General features: G+C 47.9%; 2 protein-coding genes across 3 annotated transcripts in view; one reads left to right on the plus strand and one right to left on the minus strand.

Annotated features, from left to right (window-relative positions):
• Positions 1 to 22,855, minus strand: part of LOC139415887 (ubiquitin carboxyl-terminal hydrolase 12-like) — a 356,199-nt gene that overhangs the window by 285,781 nt on the left and 47,563 nt on the right. The window lies entirely within an intron of this gene.
• The window catches only part of LOC139415885 (rho GTPase-activating protein 6-like), a 129,777-nt gene that overhangs the window by 92,062 nt on the left and 14,860 nt on the right, over positions 1 to 22,855 (plus strand). For both annotated transcript variants that reach the window (XM_071164028.1, XM_071164029.1), the window contains exons 3-6: positions 160 to 231; positions 17,688 to 17,773; positions 18,420 to 18,638; positions 21,466 to 21,676. In XM_071164028.1, coding sequence (XP_071020129.1) covers positions 160 to 231; positions 17,688 to 17,773; positions 18,420 to 18,638; positions 21,466 to 21,676 — 588 coding nt within the window. The remainder of the gene's footprint in view (positions 1 to 159; positions 232 to 17,687; positions 17,774 to 18,419; positions 18,639 to 21,465; positions 21,677 to 22,855) is intronic.

Below are 22,855 nucleotides of genomic sequence, written 5' to 3' on the forward strand. Positions count from 1 at the left end.
TAATTTCAAATGATCTACAAATACGACACAGATCATAAAGATCTCTGTTAAAAAACATCAACAAACTAACAGTACATTGTCATTCACCCTTACAAACAAACACCCTCTTTTCTTACATTAAATCAAATGAACAACATCTGTTTTGTTCCCCTTTTATAGAAATCCGCAAGAGGAGGAAATCACTCAGACGGAAGTTTGACTCCTCCAAAGAGAAGAAAGAGAAAGAACGAGGTAAAGTACACACACACACACACACACACACACACACACACACACACACACACACACACACACACACACACACACACACACACACACACACACACACACACACACACACACACACACACACACACACACACACACACACACACACACACACACACACACACACACACACGCACACATACATACGCAGACACACACACACACACACACACACACACACACACACACACACACACACACACACACACACACACACACACACACACATACATACGCAGACACACACACACACACACACACACACACACACGCACACATACATACGCAGACACACACACACACACACACACACACACACACACACACACACACACACACACACACACACACACACACACACACGCACACATACATACGCAGACACACACACACACACACACACACACACACACACACACACACACACACACACACACAGACACACACACACAGACACACACACACACACACACAGACAGACAGACAGACAGACAGGCAGACACACACGCACACATACATAGACAGACACGCACCTAACAAGCACACTAACCCTAGTCTAACCCAGTCTATGACTAAGTACTCGTCTTTAAACCTGATGAGCTCATGCCTCAGAAGGTAAAGCAGGGTATTTAGTTACTTTATCTCTGAGACAGACTAACCCTGGTTGACGTAAGTAGATCCAATACTCCTTCTATACACTACATAAGGAACATCTCCTTAATATGACAGTTTTTTTTGAATTGCTAACGTGCATTTGTAAAAACTGAAGTCACATTGTCAAAACTCTTCACACAGTCAGCGAAACAGAAGTGTATGTGGACCAAACTGGGAATCGTTTTTTCATTGCTTTCACACAAAATGCATTCAATGACCACATTCTCTCTGAAATCCATGAACTCTTTTCTCATCCATACTCAAAATGCCAAAATGCCAAAATGCAAAACTATATATTTGCAGCACGTTTTAAAACGCTAACACATTGTTTCCAAAACTGCTAAAAACATTATCAAAACAAAATGACGGAAAATGTGGTGCATTTCTGCAGTAACCAGATAGAAACATATTGAACATCTCAGCAGAATATTTAACCATTCCAAACACAGCGGATTGCAGTTTCAGCTGAAAGCCGACCCAAGTGTCCTGTTTTTAGTGTTACCAAACAGACAAAAGAGGACGGCTTCGGAATGATTTAGTTTGGAAGCATGGATCAAGGAAGACAGGTTGGTGGGGAGAGAAGAGTGGCAGGGAGAGAGAGACATGTTGGTGGGGAGAGAAGAGTGCTAGGGAGAGGGAGACAGGTTGGTGGGGAGAGAAGAGTGGCAGGGAGAGGGAGACAGGTTGGTGGGGAGAGAAGAGTGGTAGGGAGAGAGAGACATGTTGGTGGGGAGAGAAGAGTGGTAGGGAGAGAGAGACATGTTGGTGGGGAGAGAAGAGTGGTAGGGAGAGAGAGACATGTTGGTGGGGAGAGAAGAGTGGTAGGGAGAGAGAGACATGTTGGTGGGGAGAGAAGAGTGGTAGGGAGAGAGAGACATGTTGGTGGGGAGAGAAGAGTGGTAGGGAGAGAGAGACATGTTGGTGGGGAGAGAAGAGTGGCAGGGAGAGAGAGACATGTTGGTGGGGAGAGAAGAGTGGCAGGGAGAGGGAGACAGGTTGGTGGGGAGAGAAGAGTGGTAGGGAGACAGGTTGGTGGGGCAGAAGAGTGGCAGGGAGAGGGAGACAGGTTGGTGGGGAGAGAAGAGTGGTAGGGAGAGGGAGACAGGTTGGTGGGGCAGAAGAGTGGTAGGGAGACAGGTTGGTGGGACAGAAGAGTGGCAGGGAGAGGGAGACAGGTTGGTGGGGAGAGAAGAGTGGTAGGGAGAGGGAGACAGGTTGGTGGGGAGAGAAGAGTGGCAGGGAGAGGGAGACAGGTTGGTGGGGCAGAAGAGTGGTAGGGAGACAGGTTGGTGGGACAGAAGAGTGGCAGGGAGAGGGAGACAGGTTGGTGGGGAGAGAAGAGTGGTAGGGAGAGGGAGACAGGTTGGTGGGGCAGAAGAGTGGCAGGGAGAGGGAGACAGGTTGGTGGGGAGAGAAGAGTGGTAGGGAGAGGGAGACAGGTTGGTGGGGAGAGAAGAGTGGCAGGGAGAGGGAGACAGGTTGGTGGGGAGAGAAGAGTGGCAGGGAGAGGGAGACAGGTTGGTGAGGAGAGAAGAGTGGTAGGGAGAGGGAGACAGGTTGGTGGGGAGAGAAGAGTGGCAGGGAGAGGGAGACAGGTTGGTGGGGAGAGAAGAGTGGTAGGGAGAGGGAGACAGGTTGGTGGGGCAGAAGAGTGGTAGGGAGAGGGAGACAGGTTGGTGGGGAGAGAAGAGTGGTAGGGAGAGGGAGACAGGTTAGAGGGGCAGGGAGAGGGAGACAGGTTGGTGGGGAGAGAAGAGTTGTAGGGAGAGGGAGACAGGTTGGCGGGGAGAGAAGAGTGGTAGGGAGAGGGAGACAGGTTGGTGGGGAGAGAAGAGTGGTAGGGAGAGGGAGACAGGTTGGTGGGGAGAGAAGAGTGGCAGGGAGAGGGAGACAGGTTGGTGGGGAGAGAAGAGTGGTAGGGAGAGGGAGACATGTTGGTGGGGCAGAAGAGTGGTAGGGAGAGGGAGACAGGTTGGTGGGGCAGAAGAGTGGTAGGGAGAGGGAGACAGGTTGGTGGGGAGAGAAGAGTGGTAGGGAGAGGGAGACAGGTTAGAGGGGCAGGGAGAGGGAGACAGGTTGGTGGGGAGAGAAGAGTTGTAGGGAGAGGGAGACAGGTTGGCGGGGAGAGAAGAGTGGTAGGGAGAGGGAGACAGGTTGGTGGGGAGAGAAGAGTGGTAGGGAGAGGGAGACAGGTTGGTGGGGAGAGAAGAGTGGCAGGGAGAGGGAGACAGGTTGGTGGGGAGAGAAGAGTGGTAGGGAGAGGGAGACAGGTTGGTGGGGAGAGAAGAGTTGTAGGGAGAGGGAGACAGGTTGGCGGGGAGAGAAGAGTGGTAGGGAGAGGGAGACAGGTTGGTGGGGAGAGAAGAGTGGTAGGGAGAGGGAGACAGGTTGGTGGGGAGAGAAGAGTGGCAGGGAGAGGGAGACAGGTTGGTGGGGAGAGAAGAGTGGTAGGGAGAGAGAGACATGTTGGTGGGGCAGAAGAGTGGTAGGGAGAGGGAGACAGGTTGGTGGGGAGAGAAGAGTGGCAGGGAGAGGGAGACAGGTTGGCGGGGAGAGAAGAGTGGTAGGGAGAGGGAGACAGGTTGGTGGGGCAGAAGAGTGGTAGGGAGAGGGAGACAGGTTGGTGGGGAGAGAAGAGTGGCAGGGAGAGGGAGACAGGTTGGTGGGGAGAGAAGAGTGGTAGGGAGAGGGAGACATGTTGGTGGGGCAGAAGAGGGGCAGGGAGAGGAAGAATGCGTGGAGGACAAAGGAGAGGAAGACCAAGAGCGGTGGTCTCTGATGAGATAAGGGCCACAATTATTGACCATGTTGTAAACCATGCTCTCTCTTTGAGAGAGGCCGGTTTAAGGGTGCAACCAAATCTGCAGCGTTCAACAGTTTGATCAAAAGTAGGAATTTCCCGGCAAAGCAACAAGTGAGATGTCTGTTCAATAACCAAACAGGGTGCATTCGCAGCTATGGGTAATGTAAAGTACTGTAAAACTGTGGATGTACTGTATTTTAGAGAGTAATGGAGCTGGATGCCAGGCAACCTGCACATACTTTCATCTTTGTGGATGAAGCTGAATTCAACCTGGCAAAAACACACCGCAGAGGAAGAAATGTGATTGGACAGAGAGGAGTTAACATCACAATGTGATTGGACAGAGAGTAACCGTGGATGTCCCAGGCCAGAGAGGAGCTAACATCACAATGTGATTGGACAGAGAGCAACCGTGGATGTCCCAGGCCAGAGAGGAGCTAACATCACAATGTGATTGGACAGAGAGCAACTGTGGATGTCCCAGGACAGAGAGCAACCGTGGATGTCCCAGGACAGAGAGCAACCGTGGATGTCCCAGGACAGAGAGCAACCGTGGATGTCCCAGGACAGAGAGCAACCGTGGATGTCCCAGGACAGAGAGCAACCGTGGATGTCCCAGGACAGAGAGCAACCGTGGATGTCCCAGGACAGAGAGGAGCTAACATCACAATGTGATTGGACAGGTCAGAGAGGAGCTAACATCACAATGTGATTGGACAGGTCAGAGAGGAGCTAACATCACAATGTGATTGGACAGAGAGCAACCGTGGATGTCCCAGGCCAGAGAGGAGCTAACATCACAATGTGATTGGACAGAGAGCAACTGTGGATGTCCCAGGCCAGAGAGGAGCTAACATCACAATGTGATTGGACAGAGAGCAACTGTGGATGTCCCAGGCCAGAGAGGAGCTAACATCACAATGTGATTGGACAGAGAGCAACTGTGGATGTCCCAGGCCAGAGAGGAGCTAACATCACAATGTGATTGGACACAGAGCAACTGTGGATGTCCCAGGCCAGAGAGGAGCTAACATCACAATGTGTGCAGCACCGTCTGATGATGGTTTGCTGTTACACAAACCACTCATTGACCCCTACAATACAGAGAGGCTCATTTATTTTCTTGATGACCTGAATAATCGACTTGTGCCAGCGGAGGAGAGGGGCAAGAAACTCCCCTACCTTCGTTGTTGTGTGGGATAATGTGTCATCCCACCACTCTGCTGCAGTCACAGACTGGTTTGCTGCACATCCCAGGATGTCAGTACTATCCCTGCCTGCATACTCCCCCTTCCTAAACCCCATAGAGGAGGTTTTCTCTGAGTGGAGGTGGAAGGTTTATGACCAACATCCACATGACCAGATGTCCTTACTGGAGGCCATGAATGCGGGGTGTGGAGACACTTCTCCTGAAGACTGCCAGGGTGTGGAGACACTTCTCCTGAAGACTGACAGGGTGTGGAGACACTTCTCCTGAAGACTGCCAGGGTGTGGAGACACTTATCCTGAAGATACTTTCCAAGATGCATCACCAGAGAAGATATAAGATGTGATGTTGATGAGAACTTGTGGCCAAATGCAGGAGAGAGGGAGAACTAGAACCCTCACAGTACTCTACAGTATGAGTGATTATACTATACATGTTGATGAGAACTAGAACCCTCACAGTACTGTACAGTATGAGTGTTATAGTACACATGTTGATGAGAACTAGAACCCTCACAGTACTGTACAGTAGGAGTGTTATACTATACATGCTGATGAGAACTAGAGCCGACAGAATTATAAATATTTAACTTTCATAAAATCACAAGTGTAATACATCCAAATAAATCTTAACTTCTTGTTAATCCAGCCGCTGTGTCAGATTCCAAAAAGGCTTTATGGCGAAAGCACACCATGCGATTATCTGAGGACAGTGCCCCACATACAAAAGCATGAAAAACATATTTCAACCAGGCAGGTGTGCCACAAAATTCAGAAATAGCGATATAATACATGCCTTACCTTTGATGATCCTCAGTTGGCACTCCAAAAGGTCCCAGATACGTCACAAATGGTCCTTTTGTTCGATAATGTCCTTCTTTATATCCATAAAATCTCAGTTTAGCTGGCGCGCTTCAGTCAATAATCCACCCAGTTTCCCTCCATCAAAATACATACAAAATGAATCCCAAACGTTACTAATAAACTTTGCCAAACAAGTCTAACAATGTTTATAATCAAACCTTAGGTACCCTAATACGTAAATAAACGATAAAATCTAAGACGGAGAATCGTTATTGTCTTTACCGGAGAAAAATATCAAAGAACACGTTCTCTTCCATGCGCTTGGAAACACTACAGCCAAAATGGGAGGCACCTAGAAAAACTACAATATCTGGCTGATTTTTACAAAAACAAGCCTGAAACTCTTTCTAAAGACTGTTGACATCTAGTGGAAGCCCTAGGAACTGCAATCTGGGAGGACTTCGCCTTATAATAAAAGTGACAGCCATTGAAAATAGTGGAAGGCAGAATTTTTTTGGGGGGGATGGTTTGTCCTCGGGGTTTCGCCTGCCATATCAGTTCTGTTATACTCACAGACATTATATTAACAGTTTTAGAAACGTTAGAGTGTTTTCTATCCAAATCTACCAATTACATGCATATCCTAGCTTCTGGGCCTGAGTAACAGGCAGTTTACTTTGGGCACGCTTTTCATCCGGATGTGAAAATACTGCCCCCTACCCAAGAGAGGTTTTAACAAGTGACATCAATAAGGGATCATAGCTTTCACCTGGATTCACCTGGTCAGTCAATGTCATGGAAAGAGCAGGTGTTCCTAATGTTTTGTACAATTAGTCACACAGTGTCAAATGATCAGCCACTGTTGTCGTGCTCACTGTACTGAGCTCGATCTCAACCACGAGGCAAGGGGTTCTTCATAGTGTAGATGATTCACTGTTGCAATGTTTTGTCTGTAGTAGATATTTGTAAACACTGCCTCCAGAGTGCATGCACACTGACACACTCTCATAAACATGGGTAGGATTGATTAGTCTAGCCTGGACAGAACAGGTCCAGCTAGACAGCCTCTTGTCTTACCAAGGGATAGGATTGATTAGGCTAGCCTGGACCAGACATGTCCAGCTAAACAGCCTCGTCTTACTCAGAGATAGGCTTGATTAGTCTAGCTTGGACCTGTCCGGTCCAGCTAGACAGCCTCTTGTCTTACCCAGGGATAGGGTTGATTAGGCAAACCAGGACAGAACAGGTCCAGCTGGACAGCGTCTTGTCTTACCCAGGGATAGGATTGATTAGTCTAGCCCGGACAGAACAGGTCCAGCTAGACCATGTGTTGTATTAGGCTTACACCAAAGCAGTGGTCAGCCAATCTGTCAGCTAGCTACACAGGACAGGACAGGGCTAGGGCCAGCCTGTTGTGTTGTTTTACCTTGCGTTGGGGTTAGGCCAGGGCAATGACTAGCCTGTTGATTATCCAGAGAATGGCCAACCTGTTGTCTTTCTTACCCCAGAACAGTGGCCAGCCAATCTGCCTAGGCTAGCGACAGGCAAGGGCAGTGGCCAACCTTTTGATGTACCTAGAGAAGCCTGTTTGTTGTTAGGGCCCAGCTAGCCCGTCTGTTAATGTACCTAGAGAAGACTGTCTGTTGTTAGGGCCCAGCTAGCCAGTCTGTTAATGTATCTAGAGAAGACTGTCTGTTGTTAGGGCCCAGCTAGCCAGTCTGTTAATGTACCTAGAGAAGACTGTCTGTTGTTAGGGCCCAGCTAGCCAGTCTGTTAATGTACCTAGAGAAGACTGTCTGTTGTTAGGGCCCAGCTAGCCAGTCTGTTAATGTACCTAGAGAAGACTGTCTGTTGTTAGGGCCCAGCTAGCCTGTCTGTTAATGTACCTAGAGAAGACTGTCTGTTGTTAGGGCCCAGCTAGCCCGTCTGTTAATGTACCTAGAGAAGACTGTCTGTTGTTAGGGCCCAGCTAGCCTGTCTGTTAATGTACCTAGAGAAGACTGTCTGTTGTTAGGGCCCAGCTAGCCCGTCTGTTAATGTACCTAGAGAAGACTGTCTGTTGTTAGGGCCCAGCTAGCCAGTCTGTTAATGTACCTAGAGAAGACTGTCTGTTGTTAGGGCCCGGCTAGCCAGTCTGTTAATGTACCTAGAGAAGACTGTCTGTTGTTAGGGCCCAGCTAGCCAGTCTGTTAATGTACCTAGAGAAGACTGTCTGTTGTTAGGGCCCAGCTAGCCTGTCTGTTAATGTACCTAGAGAAGACTGTCTGTTGTTAGGGCCCAGCTAGCCCGTCTGTTAATGTACCTAGAGAAGACTGTCTGTTGTTAGGGCCCAGCTAGCCTGTCTGTTAATGTACCTAGAGAAGACTGTCTGTTGTTAGGGCCCAGCTAGCCCGTCTGTTAATGTACCTAGAGAAGACTGTCTGTTGTTAGGGCCCAGCTAGCCAGTCTGTTAATGTACCTAGAGAAGACTGTCTGTTGTTAGGGCCCGGCTAGCCAGTCTGTTAATGTACCTAGAGAAGACTGTCTGTTGTTAGGGCCCAGCTAGCCAGTCTGTTAATGTACCTAGAGAAGACTGTCTGTTGTTAGGGCCCAGCTAGCCAGTCTGTTAATGTACCTAGAGAAGACTGTCTGTTGTTAGGGCCCGGCTAACCAGTCTGTTAATGTACCTAGAGAAGACTGTCTGTTGTTAGGGCCCAGCTAGCCAGTCTGTTAATGTACCTAGAGAAGACTGTCTGTTGTTAGGGCCCAGCTAGCCAGTCTGTTAATGTACCTAGAGAAGACTGTCTGTTGTTAGGGCCCAGCTAGCCAGTCTGTTAATGTACCTAGAGAAGACTGTCTGTTGTTAGGGCCCAGCTAGCCCGTCTGTTAATGTACCTAGAGAAGACTGTCTGTTGTTAGGGCCCAGCTAGCCTGTCTGTTAATGTACCTAGAGAAGACTGTCTGTTGTTAGGGCCCAGCTAGCCCGTCTGTTAATGTACCTAGAGAAGACTGTCTGTTGTTGGGGCCCAGCTAGCCCGTCTGTTAATGTACCTAGAGAAGACTGTCTGTTGTTAGGGCCCAGCTAGCCTGTCTGTTAATGTACCTAGAGAAGACTGTCTGTTGTTAGGGCCCAGCTAGCCCGTCTGTTAATGTACCTAGAGAAGACTGTCTGTTGTTAGGGCCCAGCTAGCCAGTCTGTTAATGTACCTAGAGAAGACTGTCTGTTGTTGGGGCCCAGCTAGCCCATCTGTTAATGTACCTAGAGAAGACTGTCTGTTTATAATGATCAAATCCTGTTGCTGCAGGATTATTTAGCTGTGACATATACAGGTGAAGTTAAGATCCTACATCTGCCGTGTTATTTCTCTCGTTTATTCATGCTAACTGTATTTGGCGCCTGCTGGTAGCGATACAGCGTGGAGAAGAGGGTAGTGATACAGCGTGGAGAGGAGGCGTGGAGAGGGTGGTAGTGATACAGCGTGGAGAGAAGGGTAGTGATACAGCGTGGAGAGGAGGCGTGGAGAGGAGGGTAGTGATACAGCGTGTAGAGGAGGGTAGTGATACAGCGTGGAGAGGAGGCGTGGAGAGGGGGGTAGTGATACAGTGTGGAGAGGAGGGTAGTGATACAGTGTGGAGAGAAGGGTAGTGATGCAGTGTGGAGAGGAGGCGTGGAGAGGAGGGTAGTGATACAGCGTGGAGAGGAGGGTAGTGATATAGCGTTGAGAGAAGGGTAGTGATACAGTGTGGAGAGGAGGCGTGGAGAGGAGGGTAGTGATACAGCGTGGAGAGGAGGGTAGTGATACAGCGTGGAGAGAAGGGTAGTGATACAGTGTGGAGAGGAGGCGTGGAGAGGAGGGTAGTGATACAGTGTGGAGAGGAGGGTAGTGATACAGCGTGGAGAGAAGGGTAGTTATACAGCGTGGAGAGGAGGCGTGGAGAGGAGGGTAGTGATACAGCGTGGAGAGGAGGGTAGTGATACAGTGTGGAGAGGAGGCGTGGAGAGGGGGGTGGTGATACAGTGTGGAGAGGAGGGTAGTGATACAGTGTGGAGAGGAGGCGTGGAGAGGAGGGTAGTGATACAGTGTGGAGAGGAGGGTAGTGATACAGTGGGAGAGGAGGCGTGGAGAGGAGGGTAGTGATACAGCGTGGAGAGGAGGCGTGGAGAGGAGGGTAGTGATACAGTGTGGAGAGGAGGGGAGCGATAGTGTGGATAGGAGGGGAGCGATAGTGTGGAGAGGAGGGTAGTGATACAGTGTGGAGAGGAGGGGAGCGATAGTTTGGAGAGGAGGGGAGTGATACAGTGTGGAGAGGAGGGTAGCGATACAGCGTGGAGAGGAGGGTAGTGCTACAGTGTGGAGAGGAGGGTAGTGATACAGCGCGGAGAGGAGGGGAGCGATAGTGTGGAGAAGAGGGGAGTGATACAGTGTGGAGAGGAGGGTAGTGATACAGCGTGGAGAGGAGGGGAGTGATACAGTGTGGAGAGGAGGGTAGCGATACATCGTGGAGAGGAGGGTAGCGATACAGTGTGGAGAGGAGGGTAGCGATACAGTGTGGAGAGAAGGGGAGCGATACAGTGTGGAGAGGAGGGTAGCGATACAGTGTGGAGAGGAGGGGAGTGATACAGCGTGGAGAGGAGGGGAGTGATACAGCGTGGAGAGGAGGGGAGTGATACAGTGTGGAGAGGAGGGTAGTGATACAGCGTGGAGAGGAGGGGAGTGATACAGCGTGGAGAGGAGGGTAGTGATACAGTGTGGAGAGGAGGGTAGTGATACAGTGTGGAGAGGAGGGTAGTGATACAGCGTGGAGAGGAGGGGAGAGATACAGTGTGGAGAGGAGGGTAGCGATACAGCGTGGAGAGGAGGGTAGCGATACAGTGTGGAGAGGAGGGGAGCGATACAGTGTGGAGAGGAGGGGAGCGATACAGTGTGGAGAGGAGGGGAGCAATACAGTGTGGAGAGGAGGGGAGCGATACAGTGTGGAGAGGAGGCGTGGAGAGGTGGGTAGCGATACAGCGTGGAGAGGAGGCGTGGATAGGAGGGCAGCGATACAGCGTGGAGAGGAGGTTGAGGACATTGCTATTGGGGTGTAGCTGTTTCTTAGTAATAGGAGGGGAATCCAGTGTAAGGAATTTGTGACCCCTGGGTTCATTTACATTCTGTCACATACTCTTTCATTGCATTCTGTTTCTCTCTCTGATTACCTCCACCCTTAGCCCATAACTATTGTGCGCTCTTAGCCAGTGGCGGACTTAGGCATAGGCGACATGGGCATCTTGCGGCATGGGGCGCCCGAAACAAAAACATTTTTTTTAAATAATAATATTTAGAATGGTACATTTGCGTGATCGTTTTTCTATCGCTCATTTGCACATCATGTCAATGATATCATGTCACCGTGTGGTACTGTGGGTCAATTAACCTTGTCGGAGTGGGCGCAACAACATTCCCAATGATGTTTCCTCCAATAAACATTAATCATATTGCTGGCCTGAGTTGAACTAGCTACCGTATTGTTAGCGAAGTCATTCATGGTTTATCATAACAGGGACACACATCTGCTTTTGTGTGTGTATTTATCCGTTTATCTGTCAAACTCTGCAGGGGGGTCCAGAATGTAGCTACTGTGTCACAGCCAGTTAGCATAGGCCTACAGAGCTAGCTTATGGTCCTGTAATTCAAATGAGGACAGCTACTAGCTAGCTAGCTTATTAGCTAGTTGGAAAGCTAGCTTATTAGACAGTTAGTCACCTAGCCCGCTAGTCAACAAGCCACATGCTGGCTAATTAGCCAGTTAGCTTGTTAACCAGTGACAGGAGGATTTAGCTAGTTGTGTGCCGACCGATCTGGTACCTCTGATGTACCTACCCACACCTGTCCATGGCTTTCGTGTACTGTACCTTTGGACCGGCTTCAAGTAAAGTATTAGATGAGAGAGAGAGAGAGAGAGAGAGAGAGAGCGAGAGAGAGAGAGAGAGAGAGAGAGAGAGAGAGAGAGAGAGAGAGAGAGAGAGAGAGAGAGAGAGAGGTGTTCAGGATCAGTCAACCCTTACAGTATCCTTAGAGCTTTACTTCTGGGCACAGTCTGCCGTGTGTGTGATATCAACACATTATTTACGAAATGTTTAAATTGCCTAATGTCAGCCCCTTAACAAGGCATTAGAACCTTAGAATCAGTAGAACAACCACAATCCTTACTGTTAGATATACATACTTTACAGAGAACAGTCAACACAGGTCCTTACTGTTAGATATAAAGACTTTACAGAGAACAGTCAACACAGGTCCTTACTGTTAGATATAAAGACTTTACAGAGAACAGTCAACACAGGTCCTTACTGTTAGATATAAAGACTTTACAGAGAACAGTCAATGCAGGTCCTTACTGTTAGATATAAAGACTTTACAGAGAACAGTCAACGCAGGTCCTTACTGTTAGATATAAAGACTTTACAGAGAACAGTCAACGCAGGTCCTTACTGTTAGATATAAAGACTTTACAGAGAACAGTCAACACAGGTCCTTACTGTTAGATATAAAGACTTTACAGAGAACAGTCAACGCAGGTCCTTACTGTTAGATATAAAGACTTTACAGAGAACAGTCAACACAGGTCCTTACTGTTAGATATAAAGACTTTACAGAGAACAGTCAACACAGGTCCTTACTGTTAGATATAAAGACTTTACAGAGAACAGTCAACACAGGTCCTTACTGTTAGATATAAAGACTTTACAGAGAACAGTCAACACAGGTCCTTACTGTTAGATATAAAGACTTTACGGAGAACAGTCAACGCAGGTCCTTACTGTTAGATATAAAGACTTTACAGAGAACAGTCAACACAGGTCCTTACTGTTAGATATAAAGACTTTACAGAGAACACAGGTCGGGCTGGCAGGTTCTTCTTATTGTCTAACTAAACAGAAAGCAGAGGGCAGGTTTTAGCAAGTCAACACTTGCTCCAAGACATGATGTCTTATCTAAAAACATTAGGGTTGCTTAATGGGGGATATGTAGACAAAGGAGACTGGAGGAGTTTCGGCCTAAATACGGGGGCGGGTGGGGGTGTTACCATAGAGATACAGTTCTGTTATTGTAGTTATTGGAGTCGAAACCTAACTCCCCAGCTTGAAAAATATATGTTCACGTCTCCTTATATAGTATAATTGGCTAAGATGTTTGTCAAGCGGGCAGTCCTGTGTGTTTGCTAGGTAGAGGTTCCTTGGTTGGAGCCCAGTGAGGGACAGGGACAGGGACAGGGACAGGGACAGGGACAGGGACTGGGACAGGAACAGGGACAGGGACAGGGACAGGGACAGGGACAGGGACAGGGATTGGGACAGGGACAGGAACTGGGACAGGGACAGGGATAGGGACAGGGATAGGAACTGGGACAGGGACAGGGATAGGGACAGGGATAGGGACAGGGACAGGGACAGGGACAGGGACAGGGACAGGGACAGGGACATGGACAGGGACAGGGATTTGGACAGGAACTGGGACTGGGACAGGGATTGGGACAGGGACTGGGACTGGGACTGGGACACGGACACGGACAGGGACTGGGATTGGGATTGGGATTGGGATTGGGACTGGGACTGGGACTAGGATTGGGACAGTGACAGGGACAGGGACAGGGACAGGGACAGGGATTTGGATTGGGATTGGGACAGTGACAGGGACAGGGACAGGGACTGGGATTGCGACAGTGACAGGGACAGGGACTGGAACACGGAAGTAAGCTATACTGTTAAGCAAGCACAGTGACACCTGTTATACTGTGTTTACGGTTGAGTTGCCTTGCTGTCTGTCTTCTAGCTGTGACTGTAGGTTACATCTCAAATGGCACCCTATTCCCTATATACCGCACTACTTTTGCACATGACTAATATGGCGCTGGTCAAACGTAGTGCACTATATAGGAAATAGGGTGCCATTTGTGATGGCCATGGTTGTTTGACTAATAGGATGTATCCTAATCCTCTTGAAACCTCCTCTCACTGCCACTCTCTACGACCTAGGGACAATTAGGCCAGATTACAATGACAGGCCAGAACTCACACAGCAACATGGTCCCATTCAAATGTGTAAAAATAGTGACATTTAAGCCTTGTATGTACTGTATGTGCAACTAGCGATGACATACTATATATCGCAACATTAAAATAATGGCATTTTACTGTTGTGTTTTATTGACACCAAAATGTTATATGTCACCAGAACCATGTACATAGAGAGAGTGACCAACTTTTAGAGTTTAAAGTATACTATATATTTTTAACATTCAGTTACATAGTATTGGTTAGTGTAATGTTAATGTTGAGCTAACATGGCTGCCATAGAATGTTGTAGTGTCATGTTAATTAATGCATCATAATGTAGAACCCTCAATGTCCCACCTCTCTAAATTACATGGCTCTGTCACCAAAGGTGAGGAAAACACAGGAATATACAACAGGGATCAGTGTTCCTCAGATCTGCGAGTTTAAACTGAATGTAAGGAGGGTATTTAGGGGAAGGGGTTGTTTATGGATGGGGTCAAAGTGTAATACGTAGGGCAGTGGTTTCCAACTTTTTCTAGCATGAGAGCTACTTTAAAAAACTAGAATATGTCACGAGCAACATTTTATTTCAAATAGGCACATTCTTCTCTTCTCCCATGTATCTCCTTCCCCGGGTCCTTACTGTACAAGAAAAAGTAGTGTACTATGTTTTCTGTCAATATACCTGGTAAAATAATGGTTCATAAACAACTCTAAGGGGGGGGCCCTATAAACTCTGTGATAATCTGTTCCCAAATTATGTTTTATATTTTCCCAAATTATGTTCTCAGTTTTTATTTTCACTCTTAAAATTAGAATTGTTCAAATGGATGTTCTGAGTCCATGTCAATGGTTCAATCACTGGGCTGGAAGAAAAGTTACACATTTAGATTTTTGAGTGCAGTTGCCCTTTAAATGTGCGTCTGGCCCTTTAATTGCGCATCTAGTTAGTGAGGAATGTGCCATCTAATGGCTGCTGATAATTTCACGGCAAAGTTGGAAAATGACAACTAATAGATACAAATGATACAGTGCCTTCGGAAAGTATTCAGACCTCTTGATTTCATCAATCTACACACAATATCCTATAATGACATAGCAAAAACAGGTCTTTAGAATTTTTGGTTAATTTATATAAAAAAGAACAACTGAAATATCAAGTTTACATAAGAATTCAGACCCTTTACTCAGTACTTTGTTGAAGCACCTTTGGCAGCAATTACAGCCTCAAGTCTTCATGTGTATGATGCTACAAGCTTGGCACACCTGTATTTGGGGAGTTTCTCCCATTCTTCTCTGCAGATCCTCTCAAGCTCTGTCAGGTTGGATGGGGAGCATTGCTGCACAGCTATTTTCATGTCTCTCCAGACATGTTCGATCGGGCTCAAGTCCGGACTCTGGCTGGGCCACTCAAGGACATTCAGGGACTCATGCTAAAGACACTCCTGTGTTGTCTTGGCTGTGTGCTTAGGGTCATTGTCCTGTAGGAAGGTGAACCTTCGCCCAGGTCTGAAGTCCTGAGCGCTCTGGAGCAGGCTTTCAACAAGGATCTCACTGTACGTTGCTCCATTCATCTTTGCCTTCATCCTGACTAGTCTCCCAGTCCCTGCCGCTGAAAAACATCCCCACAGCATGATGCTGCCACCACCATGCTTCACCGTAGGGATGGAGCCAGGTTACCTCCAGACGTGACGCTTGGCATTCAGGCCAAAGAGTTCAAACTTGGTTTTATCAGACCAGAGAATCTTGGCAAACTCCAAGTGGGTTGTCTTGTGCCTTTTACTGAGGAGTAGCTTCCGTCTGGCCACTCTACCAATAAAAGAAACCTGATTGGTGGAGTGCTGCAGAGATGGTTGTCCTTCTGGAAGGTTCTCCCATCTCCACAGAGGAACTCTAGAACTCTGTCAGAGTGACCATCGGATTCTTGGTCACCTCCCTGACCAAGGCCCTTCTCCCTGATCGGTTAGTTTGTCTGGCCAGCTCTAGGAATATTATGGGTGGTTCTAAACGTCTTCCATTTAAGAATGATGGAGGCCACTTTGTTCTTGAGGACCTTCAATGCTGCAGACATTATTTGGTACCCTTCTCCAAATCTGTGCCTCGACACAATCCTGTCTCGGAGCTCTACAGACAATTCCTTTGACCTCATGGCTTGGTGTTTGCTCTAACATGCATTGTCAACTGTGGGACCTTATAAGGACAGGTGTGTGCCTTTCCACATCATGTCCAATCATTTGAATTTACCACAGGTGGACTCCAAAAGATGATCAATGGAAACAGGATGCACCTCAGGTAAATTTTGAGTCTCATAGAAAAGGGTCTGAATACTTAATACATTTGTAAACATTTCTAAAAACCTGTTTCCGCTTTGTCATTATGGGGTATTGTGATGTCGTTATGGGGTATTGTGATGTCATAATGGGGTATTGTGATGTCATTATGGTGTATTGTGATGTCATAATGGGGTATTGTGATGTCATTATGGCGTATTGTGATGTCGCTATGGGGTATTGTGATGTCATAATGGTGTATTGTGATGTCGCTATGGGGTATTGTGTATTGATTGCTGAGGATTTGTATTTATTTAATACATTTTAGAATAAAACTGTAAAGTAACAAAATGTGAAAAAAGTCAAGGGGTCTGAATACTTTCTGAAGACACTGTATTCTTAGTCATGATGTACTTCTGCCAGGTAAGCCTACTTTGCAGTTAACATTTAATTTAGGTTTTTGGGGAATGTATTTCTGTCAACCCACAAGATGGTTATCACATCAATTGGCTACGCACAGACAGACAGGGGAAATATTGCTGTAAATTAATTGGCAGATATTATGTTAGGGTTTGGCATTTTAAGACAATAGTGGCTGATACCTGTGAGATTAGTTTATGACAGTTAGCAGTTAAACACGTGAAAATTCCATGTACTTTCAGAATTGTTTAGCAAGCTACTCATCGGTAGTCTGCCGAGCAACCTGTGGGAGACCGCTGACATAGGGCATTACTGGGCCCCAATCCCCATGGGTAGAATATATGGTTCCCACCATAGAAATGTTGCTGTTGTATGTATGGCTATTTAACCCTCAAAACACAGGGGAAGAGAAAAGATGAAACACCTTCCTGTTTGTGAGTAGTGGAGATGAGATGGGATTATAATGGGTGGAGGGAAGGAGAGGAATGTTGATAGTCTCAGAGAGGAAGGAATTACAACTTGTTAAAAATAAGTATCCTTAATGTAAGATTGTTCTCCCTCTCTCTCTCTCTCTCTCTCTCTCTCTCTCTCTCCTTCCCAATCTATCCCTCTCTCTCTCCGTCCCAATCTATCCCTCTCTCTCTCTCTCCTTCCCAATCTATCCCTCTCTCTCTCCTTTCCAATCTATCCCTCTCTCTCTCTCTCCTTCCGAATCTATCCCTCTCTCTCTCTCTCTCTCTCTCTCTCTCTCTCTCTCTCTCTCTCTCCTTCCCAATCTATCCCTCCCTCTCTCCTTCCCAATCTATCCCTCTCTCTCTCTCTCTCTCCTTCCCAATCTATCCCTCTCTCTCTCTCTCTCTCTCTCTCTCTCTCTCTCTCTCTCTCTCTCTCTCTCTCCTTCCCAATCTATCCCTCTCTCTCTCCTTCCCAATCTATCTCTCTCTCTCTCTCTCTCTCTCTCCTTCCCAACCGATCCCTCTCTCTCTCTCTCTCTCTCTCTCTCTCTCTCTCTCTCTCTCTCTCTCTCTCTCTCTCTCTCCTTCCCTCTCTATCCCTCTCTCTTTTCCTCCATTATACCTATTTTTCCCTTCCCTCTATCCCTCCCTTCCTCTCTCTTTCTCCATCCCTCCCTCTCTCCCTCTTTCCCCTTCTCCTTCCTCCCTCCATCCCTTGTTTTTCATTCCATCTATCCCCTCCCTCCTCCCCTCTATCCCTTCTCTCTCTCCCCTCATCTCTCCCACAGAGACAGCCGCCAAGGCGTTTGGTATAACCCTCTCCCAGGCGATAGCCAACGACCGGGCGTACAAGCAGCGCCAGGATGCTCTGAAGGTTGGTTGTTTTCAACGTTAGATGGTTTACTGTAAAGTGTGAAAAAATGCAGTAAAAGCTCAGCAGTGGGTCTAGATCCAGGTGAACAACTAAGTATCCAAAAGCAGGTAAAACATTTAAATAAATAAAAACTCCCACTAGAAAAGACAGAAGAACAACGTTTTAAAGGGATAGCCCTTTTTCTACTTACCCAGAGTCCAGTATGAAGGAAGTTGAAGGTAGTTTAGCGAGCCAATGCTAGCTAATGCTAGCTCAATGACTGGAAGTCTACAGGAACAGCTAATGCTAGCTCAATGACTGGAAGTCTACAGGAACAGCTAATGCTAGCTCAATGACTGGAAGTCTACCGGAACAGCTAATGTTAGCTCAATGACTGGAAGTCTACAGGAACAGCTAATGTTAGCTCAATGACTGGAAGTCTACCAGAACAGCTAGCATACTGGCTCGCGAAACAACCTTCTTCCTTCATACTGGACGCAGAGACACAAATGGTATCCATGAGTTTATCTGACTCTGGGTAAGAATAAAAAGGGTAATTGTCAAATTATCACACTACCACTTTACTTTAGTTCGTTTTACTGTAAAGTGTGTTGCACTTGATTTGATTTGAGTGTGAAAGTTTGATCTGATTTGATTTGCTCTGAAGGAGAGCAGAAGAGACTGTCTGGATCTGGAGGCCAGCGTCCTGATGTTCCGGGCTGAAAAACGCCAGCTTAGCGACGGGAACAAACCCCTCTGCAGCACGGCTTCATCACCCTTCAGTGGATCTACAGCTTCGTCTTCATCATCCTCGTCAGTGCTGGAGCTGCACAGCAAGCCGCTCTCACCCAGGTTCCTGGATAACACGGCTAGAGTGCAGAGACGGGTGAGTTGGAGAGAGCAGACAAAGACGCACGCGCACGTGCCGTGCACACATGAACACACACGTACACACACACACACACACACACACACACACACACACACACACACACACACACACACACACACACACACACACACAATGAGACCGTTTGGACTGATATATGCTGACCTCTTCTGGGCATTTGAAAGAGCTGTCAAAAGTCCAACAACCATTTGTCAACTACAATTTTCAAAACATGACCATGTTATCATATAGTGTCTTCGGGAAGTATTCACGTCCCTTGAAGTTTTCCACATTTAGTTTTGTTACATGTAAATGTTTATGTCACAGCCTACCCACAACACCCCACAATGTCAAAGTGGAACTATGTTTTCCGCATTTCTTTCTGATTAATTCAAAATTAAAAGCTGAAATGTCTTGCTTCAATTAGTATTTAACCCCTTTGCTATGGCAAACCTAAATAAGTTTAGGAGTAAAAATTTGCTTAACAAGTCAAATACAAATAGCATGGACTAGTGTTTAATATGACTACCTCATCTCTGTACCCCAATTACATAAATTGTATTATCTGAAATAAATTGTATTATTATATTATACAATTATCTGTAAGGTCCCTCAGCCAAGCAGTGCATTTCAAACACAGATTCAACCACAAAGACCAGAGAGGTTTTCCAATGTCTCGCAAAGAAGGGCATCTATTGGTAGATGGATAAAATAAATGATAATTACTTGAAGTTATTAATTACACTTTGGATGGTGTATCAATACACCCAGTCACTACAAAGGTATAGGCTTCCTTCCTAACTCAGTTGCCGGAGAGGAAGGAAACCACTCAGGGATTTCACTATGGTGACATTATAACAGGTATAGAGTTTAATGGCTGTGATAGGAGAAAAACAAGTATGGATCAATAACATTCTAGCTACTCCACAATTACTAACCTAAATGACAGAGTGAAAAGAAGGAAGCCAAAATAAAAATATTCCTGGGAAAGATGGATTGGCAAGAAAAGGCAAAAGTCATGAGCAACGTTCCCTCTAAACTGAGCACGTGTGCGGCTGTGCATTTCCTCCAGGACTGCCGCGCTGAAGAAATGCCATGCCGCGCATTAGTTTGCACCATATAGATCAATGTGTATAACAACGTTCCCTCTAAACTGAGCACGTGCGCGGCTGTGCATTTCCTCCAGGACTGCCGCGCTGAAGAAATGCCATGCCGCGCATTAGTTTGCACCATATAGATCAATGTGTATAACAACGCTCCTTTGTTAACTCGCTCGTTTCCCACCTTCACTTTCTCTCATTACTTTATATCCATATCCTCTCTTTCCTCTCTTACTCCCTCCTGTCTCGCTTCCTCCCTCCTGTCTCGCTTCCTCCCTCCTGTCTCTCTTCTACCCTCCTGTCTCTCTTCTACCCTCCTGTCTCTCTTCCTCCCTCCTGTCTCTCTTTCTCCCTCCTCCTGTCTCTCTTCTACCCTCCTGTCTCTCTTCCTCCCTCCTGTCTCTCTTTCTCCCTCCTCCTGTCTCTCTTCTACCCTCCTGTCTCTCTTCCTCCCTCCTGTCTCTCTTCTACCCTCCTGTCTCTCTTCCTCCCTCCTGTCTCTCTTTCTCCCTCCTCCTGTCTCTCTTCTACCCTCCTGTCTCTCTTCCTCCCTCCTGTCTCTCTTCTACCCTCCTGTCTCTCTTCCTCCCTCCTGTCTCGCTTCCTCCCTCCTGTCTCTCTTCCTCCCTCCTGTCTCTCTTCCTCCCCCTGTCTCTCTTCCTCTTCCTCTCTTTCTCCCCTTGTCTCTCTTCCTCTTCCTCTCTTTCTCCCCCTGTCTCTCTTCCTCCCTCCTGTCTCTCTTCCTCCCTCCTGTCTCTCTTTCTCCCTCCTCCTGTCTCTCTTCTACCCTCCTGTCTCTCTTCCTCCCTCCTGTCTCGCTTCCTCCCTCCTGTCTCTCTTCCTCCCTCCTGTCTCTCTTCCTCCCCCTGTCTCTCTTCCTCTTCCTCTCTTTCTCCCCTTGTCTCTCTTCCTCTTCCTCTCTTTCTCCCCCTGTCTCTCTTCCTCCCTCCTGTCTCTCTTCCTCCCTCCTGTCTCGCTTCCTCCCTCCTGTCTCGCTTCCTCCCTCCTGTCTCTCTTTCTCCCTCCTCCTGTCTCTCTTCTACCCTCCTGTCTCTCTTCCTCCCTCCTGTCTCTCTTTCTCCCTCCTCCTGTCTCTCTTCCTCCCTCCTGTCTCTCTTCTACCCTCCTGTCTCTCTTCCTCCCTCCTGTCTCTCTTCCTCCCCCTGTCTCTCTTCCTCTTCCTCTCTTTCTACCCCTGTCTCTCTTCCTCTTCCTCTCTTTCTCCCCCTGTCTCTCTTCCTCCCTCCTGACTCTCTTCCTCCCTCCTGTGTCTCATCTCTCCCTCCTCTCTGCTCCCTCACTCTCTTGTCTCCCTTTCTCCCTCCTGTCTCTCTTTCTCCCTCCTCCTGTCTCTCTTCCTCCCTCCTGTCTCTCTTCTACCCTCCTGTCTCTCTTCCTCCCTCCTGTCTCTCTTCCTCCCCCTGTCCCTCTTCCTCTTCCTCTCTTTCTCCCCCTGTCTCTCTTCCTCTTCCTCTCTTTCTCCCACTGTCTCTCTTCCTCCCTCCTGTAACTCTTCCTCCCTCCTGTGTCTCATCTCTCCCTCCTCTCTGCTCCCTCACTCTCTTGTCTCCCTATCTTATTTATTTTCTCTCCTGCTCTATCCATTCTCATCCCCTCTATTACCTCTCCCCTATTATAATCTAACTTGAAATGCTCAAACTCTCTCTTTCTCCCCCTCTCTGTCTCTCTCTTGTTGTCTCTCTTCCCATCTTCCCATTTTACAGGGTGGCCTATCAGTGGACTGCATCTCAGATCTTGTAGAGAGTCAGTCCCGCCTGTTGGAGGCGCTACAGCTGTCCCACCCTGCAGAGCTGGAGCTGAAGAAGACTGCAGCCGGAGCTGGGGGGCGGACCCAGACCAAGCTCAGCCTCAACCCCATCTATAAACAGGTCCCCCGTGTGGTGGAACGCTGCTGCTGTCACATAGAGAGACACGGTGAGTGTTTGTTTTGTTTAACCTTTATTTAACTAGGCAAGTCAGTTAAGAACAAATTCTTATTTTCAATGACGGCCTAGGAACAGTGGGTTAACTGCCTGTTCAGGGGCAGAACGACAGATTTGTACCTTATCAGCTCGGGGATTTGAACTTGCAACCTTCCGGTTACTAGTCCAACGCCCTAACCACTAGGCTACCCTGCCGCCTCTACACTCTAACCACTAGGCTACCCTGCCGCCTCTACACTCCAACCACTAGGCTACCCTGCCGCCTCTACACTCTAACCACTAGCCTACCCTGCCGCCTCCACACTCTAACCACTAGGCTACCCTGCCGCCTCTACACTCTAACCACTAGGCTACCCAGCCGCCTCTACACTCTAACCACTAGGCTACCCTGCCGCCTCTACACTCTAACCACTAGGCTACTCTGCCGCCTCTACACTCTAACCACTAGGCTACCCTGCCGCCTCTACACTCTAACCACTAGCCTACCCTGCCGCCTCCACACTCTAACCACTAGGCTACCCTGCCGCCTCTACACTCTAACCACTAGCCTACCCTGCCGCCTCCACACTCTAACCACTAGGCTACCCTGCCGCCTCTACACTCTAACCACTAGCCTACCCTGCCGCCTCCACACTCTAACCACTAGGCTACCCTGCCGCCTCTACACTCTAACCACTAGGCTACCCAGCCGCCTCTACACTCTAACCACTAGGCTACCCTGCCGCCTCTACGCTCTAACCACTAGGCTACCCTGCCGCCTCTACGCTCTAACCACTAGCCTACCCTGCCGCCTCCACACTCTAACCACTAGGCTACCCTGCCGCCTCTACACTCTAACCACTAGGCTACCCAGCCGCCTCTACACTCTAACCACTAGGCTACCCTGCCGCCTCTACGCTCTAACCACTAGGCTACCCTGCCACCTCTACACTCTAACCACTAGCCTACCCAGCCGCCTCTACACTCTAACCACTAGGCTACCCTGCCGCCTCTACACTCTAACCACTAGACTACCCTGCCTCCTCTACACTCTAACCACTAGGCTACCCTGCCCCCTCTACACTCTAACCACTAGGCTACCCTGCCGCCTCTACACTCAGGTAAAAACAAGAATATACTTTAATACTTTAAATACATACAAAAAATATATATATTTTAACAAATAAAGTGC

The sequence above is a fragment of the Oncorhynchus clarkii genome, chromosome 9 (genome assembly GCF_045791955.1).
Source record: "Oncorhynchus clarkii lewisi isolate Uvic-CL-2024 chromosome 9, UVic_Ocla_1.0, whole genome shotgun sequence".
NCBI lineage: Eukaryota > Metazoa > Chordata > Actinopteri > Salmoniformes > Salmonidae > Oncorhynchus > Oncorhynchus clarkii.